Below are 8,980 nucleotides of genomic sequence, written 5' to 3' on the forward strand. Positions count from 1 at the left end.
GATCAGTGCAAGGTCCTCCGTGGTCAGCTCATGTTGATAATTCCTTATCGGCACTGGGTCCAGCCGCTGCTGGGGTTGTAAACACGGACCTTCGGACCGTCAACACATTTACACATGAAAGTCTATACACATTAACTAAAGAAAACCCAAGTTTTGTTATGCTAATTGGCTAATAGCTGTCCGAAAATTAGCCGTCAGTAACTTCTAAAAACAAATACGCGCTTTGATCTGAAAGACACAAACTGACATCCTATTTTTTACCCCAAATATTTGCTCAAACCTCTGAGGTCCCCCCCCCATCCGTGAAACCTTCAGGGAAATCGAAAGTTGTGTGTTTGAACCCCACTTCCTGTAAAACCTCGTGAGCACCCGTAGTACTACGCCGCGCATGCGCAGTTCTTACTAGTTCCGAACGGCCCGGCGAGTGTTTATATCCACGTGTATTTTACACAGCAGGACGACGCTAATAAGTCTGTAACAAACTGTTGCTATTTAAAGCACAAGCTATGGCAAAGACAGACGTAAGGATCGATTTACACGATACGTAATGTGTTAAATGTGCATCGTTTAATGCTGACCACTGTTTTGTCTTTTAGCTACCTAACTAGCTGTTAGCTAACGATTGATGCAACTTTAGCTGAAGCGCAGTTTTAAACTGAACACAGCAGTATTCACATTTAATAAAAAACAACAACTATATTTATCAATTTATTAGCGTCGATAGTTTGCTTTACAGTAACATTATTTATATTAACGAAAATGCGGCTTAAATTGTATAAGTTAATGACCACATTATTAATATTAATTATGTCTTTTAGTCTGCAAGACGTCGAAAAAGACAGAGAAAAGTTGTCGCCAGTGAAGTTGCAGAAGACGACAATGTCAACGCCGGCAAGTCATTTCCCTTTTAAATAACATAAATACAGTTCTGGCTCTTTGGGCTTACAGTGATGTGACGTCACTTCCCCTTTAGAATCTCGTGCTGACGTTGTTGGAGAAAGTGAAACATCAGTGACTGTAACCTGGGGGACGAAGAATGAGGAAGGAGAGAGCAACGCTGACATGGAAAATGATGGAGCTGAGCAGGTTATTGTTAAAAAGAAAGCAGGTGAGGCTGTTTAGCGCAGTTAAAGTGATGAGTAAGTCTGATAAAAGCTCAAAATAAACAGCTCTAAAGCCTTTCAAATTTGTTGACACGATCTAAACTGTAGACTTTTACAAAAGGAATGATCAAAACAAATCTTTTACCTTTTTTAATTATTTAAAAGCCAACATTTCCATAATGTAATGATGACCAGTAACAATCATAGTGAAGGATTTTAATAGTCAAATGTACATACCTGGTATTAATTCATTGTAGTTATAACTACTCACCTTGTATCACTGACCTCTAGTATGTGTATAATATTTCCGAGTTGTCATACGCATAATCTATTAATCCCGCAACTCTTCTCACTGATCAGAATATTAGTTATTGCTAATAACAATGTAATTCTAGACATTCAGCGCTGACTATTCAAAAGGAAGTACGTCGGCCGCACTGGAATTGAATTTGGAGATTGCTGAAATGACAAATTACTTTTATACTGATCGCAAATCTTTCCCCAACATAAACTCAACAACCAAAGTGTTTCTGTTGGTTGCAGTGAAAAGGAAACGGAAGGCACGCTCCACCGACGATCCCTCCCCGTCAAAGAAAACTAAACTTATCAATGAGGGTATGAATTCTAAATAAGACGGGCGGCTGAATGCTTTGTTCTGTAGCAACGTTTTAATGTTCGTACATTGTCAATGATCTTATTTTAGGGTTCTGTCTTTATGTTGGAAACCTGAACAAGTCTAAGACATTTGACGAAATCAAAGAAGCATTGGGGAAGTACTTGATGACAGAGAGTCTGCTCTTCCAAGACATCCGATTGGACCGGTCCAGGTAAGTCTGACGTCGAAACGACGCTCTGCGGGAAATCAGATTCAGATAGAAACCACAAAGGAAAGGAGAGACTTTTAAAAATGTCTTTCTCTCTGGTTTTCTGCTCTTGAATTGAGTTTTTCAATAAACATTCACCGACTTCTGCTGCTGTCCATCGTAGAAAGTACGCTTTTGTGGATTTGGCTTCGGCAATAGACTTGACCAAAGCCTTGACGTTAAATGGAGAGCTGGTCCTTGACAAGCCACTGAAGATCAACAAAGCGAAGGCCAAAAACGTGGACAAGTCGAAAGCTACAGCTGAGGAAAAAAGAGGTGGTTAAAGCGTGTTGTTTTTAAATCAGACGTGATTTCATTTCTCTTTCGGTGACTTGTTTTCACTTGAGAGCTGTTCTGTTTTCAGCATCCAAAGATGCTAGATGTTTGTTTCTGAAGAACGTCCCGTACACCGCAACAAAAGAAGACATTTTGGAAATCTTCTCTGAAGCCGTTGCCGTCCGGTTTCCAGAGGGATCTAAAAGCCCAGTCAAAGGGTGGGGGTCTAATAAGTTTATAACCTGCATAATAAATGTCTTTATTACAGAAAAGAGAGATTGTTGTAAACAGCATTTTGTCATTTTTTAACAGTATCGCTTTTGTGGAGTTCAAAGATCTAATCACTGCCCAGAAAGTGCACAAGGAAAAACAAGAAGCCAAAATACAAGGCCGGGTTTTGGTTGTGGACTTCGCAGGAGAGTCAAAAGGGCCAAGAGTCACCAAAGCTGATGACGTCAAAAGGACGACGGGTATGTGGAAATGTCCCGGCCGTATACGACACGACGCCTGTTAGTTTTCCTTGGTCAATAATAGACTTCAATGACGAAGATTCTTTCTTCTTTCCCACAGCTGCCTGCCCAAATAAGACCTTATTCGTGGGCAATCTGTCTTACAATGTAACAAAGGAAAACCTCAAGAAAGTTTTTAAGAAGGCCGTCGGTATCAACATGCCCCAGAATAAAGGCAAATCACAAAGGTGAGCAGGTTGGCACGGGCACAGATCAAGGGCGGCTGCGTTTCAGTGTTCTTAAGAAGCGTTGTGATTCTCAACAGGTTTGCGTTTGTCGAATTTGCGACTGTGGAAGACGCCGCAAAAGCCTTGCAGACGGCGCAAAACTCTAAGATACACAAAAGGGAGCTCCGAGTGCAATTTGGTGAAAGGCAAGACGTAACCAAAGGTGTGCAGGATTGTTCTTTTTAGCGTTTGATTTCGACCGATGTTTGAGAGCTGATCCAGTTCTCCTGCCATCAGTTTGAGCCGCGATGAATGATCCAGCTCTAATTATCCAGCTCTAATTATCCCTCTTTAGGCCTCTCAAAAACTCTGATCGTGATGGGCCTCGCTGAGAAGACGGCTGCAGACACTCTTCAAAGTGCTTTCCAAGGGGCGCTCAGTGCGAGGGTCATCGTAGACAGAAAGACGGGACTTTCAAAAGGGTCGGTAGTTTGAGGTCATCTGTTTCATCGCCTGAAAAGATTTTATTCCTTTTTTATTTTTTTTTGCCTTCCCTGCGCCACGCTGATTTGCTTTACATTTTTCTCAGGTTTGGTTTTGTGGAATTCGAGAGCGATGAAATGTGCAAAGCTGTCAAAGAAGCCATGGAGGACTGTGAGATAGAGGATAGCAAAGTGACGGTGGATTATGCAAAATCCAGGGTTGAAAACTCCACTCAAGAAGAAGATTAGACAGCTGGGAGGAGGTGGGTGTGAAGACGGAGACGGAGACGAAGCCCGAGTTTAACCGGCGCCACTGGACTCGTTTTCTTTGTCTAGGAATAGTCCACAAACAGTCAATATCTCTTCTACTAACAGCTGATTGAATTATTGCTAGTTAGCGACAAAATGCAGAATTTGTAAATGTGACTGATAATAAATAAAAAGCCAAACATGTTCAGGAAATACAGTAAAAAAAATAAAAATACGCCGCTTAGCACTTTGCCAGGATCAATCAAAGGGCTGATTTTGAAATATTTTTTTCTTCTTTTAAATATTGCAGTGGATCCAAATCACAGGACAATTTTTTTTTTGTTGGTTACTCAACTAAATGTTCATTTTAGGCCTTTAATTTCATGTAAAGTTGATTTTAGTGGCTAAAGTGAGGTAAAAATGATCTATTTCTTATTTCTTTCAGGTTAAAGACGAGCTGATCAGCAGCAGAATGGCGTGAAAGGTGAAGAAAGTAAAGACTTTCCTGCGTTCATGTTTTTCTCTGATTGTCTACGAGTTGCAGACTCGTCACGTGTTCTGAATGCAGTTTGTACAAAAGCTGTAAATCTGATTTCAGGTTACGTGACACCTTGTGACGTCACGTCGCTTTTAGAACAACAACGAACTTCATCGCCTTCATGTTTCCGTTACCATGTGAGAAGATGCTCTATTTTGTCATTTTCTAATAAACAAAGTCATTTTCGTGTTGCCATGAATCCTCCGTTCTGATTTCTGGACCCTCGGTTCGGTAATAAACCTCAATATTAATGCCATAAAAAACATTCTCACTCCTGCAAAGCTGGATTTGATTCAGAATCAGAATCAATAAACTACTTCTGATTCTGAATCAAATCCGGCTTTATTTTTTTGTATTTTTTTGCCTTAATGGAACTGCTTAATTACTGACATGACTAATAAGTATGAATTACTATTCGGACACCATAAAGTTGTCCTTTGTTATTCTATTATTTACGTGATTATATTCTGGTTTTACAATATTGGCAGAGAAGCTATTTTAAAAAAAACCCACTAAATGTGCATTATATTATTATTATTATTATATTCGCCGTTAGTTAAAAAGTATTTAAAAGATTTCATCGTGTGCATTATCTGTCTTGTAACTGGGACGTGAACCCGGAGTTTACGTCAGCAGCTCAGCAGCCAATGGGCGTCTGATCCGTCTCTCCGCTCAGCAGCCAATGGGCGTCTGGTCCGTCACTGACGCACTCAGCAGCCAATGGGCGTCTGGTCCGTCTCTCCGCTCAGCAGTCAATGGGCGTCTGGTCCGTCACTGACGCACTCAGCAGCCAATGGGCGCCTGACCCGTCACTCCGCTCAGCAGCCAATGGGCGTCTGGTCCGTCACTGACGCGCTCAGCAGCCAATGGGCGTCTGATCCGTCACTGACGCGTAGAAAGACGCACATCTTTCGCGTTTCTGTACAGTTCTGCTAACAGCTAAGCTAAGTGAGCTGCTGGCGGTGTCGGAGATCGTAGTATTTTGTTTTATCGCCGTTGAAATAGTTCTGGCCCATATCAAAGAGTTCGGTAGAATTTTATCGTATGTGTCTGGGATGTATGGATCGGTAATTGACGGAATTTCGTCGCTATTTGAGCCCGTTCATGGGCAAAATGCCACTGAGTGGCCCAGGAAGGGTAACGTTAGCGACCTGGCGTGTTAGCGGGGGAACAGCAGCAGCAGAACCACAACAGACCGGCTAAACGGAACTACCGGAGGTCGGTTAACGCTTAAATCGGTCCCTATGTGTTCGTGTCGGTGCTACCGGTCAGGTCCTGTAACACTATGCTGTATTACCGGTATGTTTAAGCTAATGGCTAATACGTTCAATGAACTGTCCCGAAGTTACACAGGTGTGTCCTTTGCTTAAATAGCAGCTTGGAAAGTTAGCGACACGACAGCATTCGGTCAATAAATTAGCAAGATTAAGATTAAGTTTGCAACATTAACGATAAATGTGTCTTCAAGTAGCTGATATTCTGGTGTTGGGAAATGTATTAATGTTTGTGTTTGATTGTTGTTCTTGTTGTTTACTTTTACAGTGTTGCAGACGGTGTTTCCCAGAGTGACCCGGTGGAGGTGAAGAGATGCAGAAGGGGTTTGTTTTAAAAAAAATAAACAAATGTTGCTGTTAATTCCAAATAAAGACAGCTGTTGTCATTTGTCTCCTGTGTTTCAGATGTAGTTCTAAGCTTTGTAAAGAAGGCTGCGGTTGGGGTAGCAGGTCTGCTCATGCTCCGGAAACTGCTGACGACGATATCTGAAAAGCCCAGACATTATGAAGAGACGCAGGTTTATGCGCCATTCATAAATAAATGGATTTTTACTCACTTATGCCGTTAATCTGCCTGCAAAACAAACTCCGCCAACATGAAACTATTTGTACTTATTTTATTTAAATTGCAGGATAATTTTCCGATTGATTGTTTGAGTATATGTGAATATTTGTTTTGATGGTGATATATGCTGCCGAAATGGCTTTGAGTTATTTACTAATGTGTTAACTATAACTTGACGTGTTATGGTTTTTGGAAGCAGTGAGCAGTCGTGTCATTCAGTCACAAATGATGCAAAAACAGTTGTCTTTTTAGCTATTCTACTCAAATGCACTGGTGAAGATGTTGCGCTGGCCAGTCTGAATGTGATCAAATAAATATTATTCATAGTGCCACCAGTATTCTTCATTTTTGCCTGATATTTTGTGTACTTGTGTCCTGTCAGGTCCGTCCGTTCTGATCCGAAAATCTTGAACCAGTGTTAGTCGTCGTTGAACTAGTGTTTGCGTGTGTGTGTGTGTGCTTTTGAGTGTCGGGGTGTGTGTGTGTGTGTGCTGCCTAGATGGGCGCTCGGGCCTAAATAATTTCAAGTCAAAAACAATAAAGCTTTTTTTCTGGGTACGCGATTACTAAATAAAATACATTTTCGGAATGCTCTCGACGAGGGCTGCGCCTATAGGCCCCCATGCGTTTTCATGCAATAACAATATGGGCTTCGCCACGCCTAAGACATATTAAATATTTTTGGACCCCCCCACACACACACGGAATGTGACTGTCTTTAAAATATTTTTAAAGAAATGTAATTACACTCTTAACAACACTATGGTGCAATTATGTTTTAACTACTTGTTTAAGATAATTAATCTCAGCTTTCATTGTTTAGACACTTGCTTCTGTGCCAATCTTATAGCTGATGATTTTACTGTTTCATTTTATCCATTATTTTTGTGTAGCTGTTTACAGATTTTTCTAAGCCAGGATAAAAAAAAAAAACCCAAACAAATGGGAAGAATTTAAAAACCGAGATTTTGTCATCTTAATCTCCCGGGGTTATTCCTCTACAAACATCGAAGGGAAAGTGTTTTTGAACGTTGCATTTTAATTCCAGAATGTGACAAAAGCATCTTCGTGTCTGTTGACCAGCATCTCCGTGTTTGCTCTGCAGAACTCCCATTAGACTTTCGAATAAATCTGTGTATCAAGCCACTCTTGCGTGCTTCGTGGGGGGCAGACCTTGGTCACACTTAGTTCAGCTAAGACTTACCGATCAATTATGGGCTTTTCCCAGCCTCCTCGCTGGCTGGCATATGGGCGCTTCAAGGCGGGGAGTGTGGAGGAGAAAGCGGGGCATCATTTCATGTGGAGATCAGGGCCTATAGCCAGTGAATGGGTGGATTTAGTCGGGACTGTGAATAAGGGAAGGGGGCTCCTCGCTTGTACCGAAAAGAAAAGAACCTCCTCACAGATCAGGGAAGAGCCTTTCTGGGAATATTCATGATGAGGATGAGGAGGCATCATGAATTCATGTGTGTCTCCCTGACTTGCGTGGATCATCTTTTCGGTAAACACTGGTGTGTGTGTGTGTGTGTGTGTGCAGAGCCGCCATGTCCCGCTTTTGGATCTGTGTTTGCGATGGCGTCTCACGGCTAGTGTTGCTCCTTCACAAAGCAATATGGGTTTTTGTGTACACTCTGCTGTATTCCTTTTGTGCGGGCCGAAGCAACAGATGGAGACATAAAGGCGCTAAAACACACAAGCCATTCTTCCTCACAGCCAGCTCGTCTCTCGAGAAGGTTTTCTCAAGCTGGTTCTCAGACGCGTGTTCTGTTTCAAGCATTTTGGAGTTCGTCTCCTTTTTCTTTAACCCATACGCTTTTTTTTTGTGTGTGTGTGTGTGTGTACGTTCAAGATGTGGCCCCGTGCACACACTCTGTGTTTTGTGCTCGCAGCAGTCGCCACAGAGAGATCAGACCCGCTTAGAATTAATTGCAGACCAACGGCCTTCAGAAATACTTATTTTAGGGGGCTTTCTCTTTGTTAAGCCCAACACGCACATGCTTTCGCTTAAATCAACGCAAAAGCCCACAAGCCGTCTCCAATCTGCTGCAGCGTCTCTGACGGCCGGACACTCATATGGTCCTCATCTCGACTGATAACCGAGACACAAGGCCGACCTGATGCTCGCTGACGGTTGGCCGCATTTTACGGACGACACAAATGCACCCATGTCTGCTAAAAGGTCCGTGACCCAGCAGACGGTCACAAAGCCCCCCCCCCCCCTCAACAAGGGCTCCGTCCCCAGGCTTCCATGGCATCCCTGTCCCCTTTCCTTTATCGGCCCGTCCAGGCCTGAATGGGCTCTGTGGTCGGTCAATAAATTCAGTGATTCAGGGGGTGGACAGTTGCAGCCGTGTTAACGTTTGTTCACAGGCTTGTCGGAGGGACGGGCTCCGCCCTGCGGGTCTTTGTCTTCCGTGGTCCCTCAACAGGTTAGAAGTCAATGGAGGGCCTTGTGCGGAGGTGGCGGGGCCACGGACGGAGCCGCCTCTCACATGGCATTCACACAGTGGGAGGACCGGCCTGGATCACTGTGACACTTGTTAGTGTGGGGCCACACAAACGTTGCCCTGCTGCCTTGCTGGCTGTCCCCAGAGGACCCTGGGCAATACTCAGAGCTTTAAACAAGCTAATGGTCGAGGGGGGGGGGGGGGGGGGGTAAGACGATCTGTTCTCCGAGGAGCGGCCACGCTGAAAAGAAGCGCACAAGCCTATCTCACAATATCAGTTTACTGATTGGAGCCGCGCTAAAATGAGGTCAGGCCTTTAGTTTAGTCCGGAGTCCACCGGTTTTTAAATTTAGGGTTGCATCGGTGCGGGTTTGATGCCCCATGTCGGCTCTTGACGCCGTTGCCGACAGTTGTAGTTTCTCAGCCTTGTCTGGGAACGGCCGAATTACTAGAGAAGAGACAGCGAGCCATAGATCGGGCGACGCTCACACAGAGGACGGCTTTAGG

At 43.5% G+C, this 8,980-nt stretch overlaps 1 protein-coding gene and 1 long non-coding RNA gene across 3 annotated transcripts; both read left to right on the forward strand.

The window, feature by feature from the left end:
• The first annotated feature begins 431 nt into the window (after window positions 1-431).
• Window positions 432-4,378, forward strand: LOC137904874 (nucleolin-like). 2 transcript variants are annotated; one of them, XR_011105818.1, is made up of 14 exons: window positions 432-521; window positions 819-891; window positions 974-1,108; window positions 1,647-1,718; window positions 1,807-1,930; window positions 2,091-2,242; window positions 2,331-2,460; window positions 2,555-2,712; window positions 2,813-2,939; window positions 3,017-3,141; window positions 3,274-3,400; window positions 3,508-3,663; window positions 4,095-4,133; window positions 4,248-4,378. XR_011105818.1 is itself a non-coding variant. In XM_068749084.1 (13 exons), the coding sequence occupies exons 1-12, from the start codon at window positions 507-509 to the stop codon at window positions 3,647-3,649; spliced, it is 1,380 nt and encodes a 459-aa protein (XP_068605185.1). In that variant the 5' UTR covers window positions 432-506; the 3' UTR covers window positions 3,650-3,663; window positions 4,095-4,378. The 2 variants fall into 2 exon arrangements, 1 of the variants encoding a protein (XP_068605185.1); XM_068749084.1 differs by having other exon boundaries at window positions 4,095-4,378.
• A 741-nt stretch (window positions 4,379-5,119) lies between these two features.
• Window positions 5,120-6,352, forward strand: LOC137905038 (uncharacterized). Its single transcript, XR_011105827.1, has 3 exons — window positions 5,120-5,405; window positions 5,730-5,785; window positions 5,867-6,352. It is a non-coding gene; the product is annotated as an uncharacterized lncRNA (long non-coding RNA).
• Window positions 6,353-8,980: the final 2,628 nt, after the last annotated feature.

Source organism: Brachionichthys hirsutus, chromosome 15 (assembly GCF_040956055.1).
Source record: "Brachionichthys hirsutus isolate HB-005 chromosome 15, CSIRO-AGI_Bhir_v1, whole genome shotgun sequence".
Taxonomy (NCBI): Eukaryota; Metazoa; Chordata; class Actinopteri; order Lophiiformes; family Brachionichthyidae; genus Brachionichthys; species Brachionichthys hirsutus.

What these genes read in the sequence shown, in the direction of transcription:
- LOC137904874 (XM_068749084.1), top strand. An exon ending in TATTGTTAAAAAGAAAGCAG is followed by an intron (nt 1,109 to 1,646) that starts GTGAGGCTGTTT and finishes TGTTGGTTGCAG; the next exon opens with TGAAAAGGAAACGGAAGGCA. An exon ending in AAGGCAAGACGTAACCAAAG is followed by an intron (nt 3,142 to 3,273) that starts GTGTGCAGGATT and finishes ATCCCTCTTTAG; the next exon opens with GCCTCTCAAAAACTCTGATC.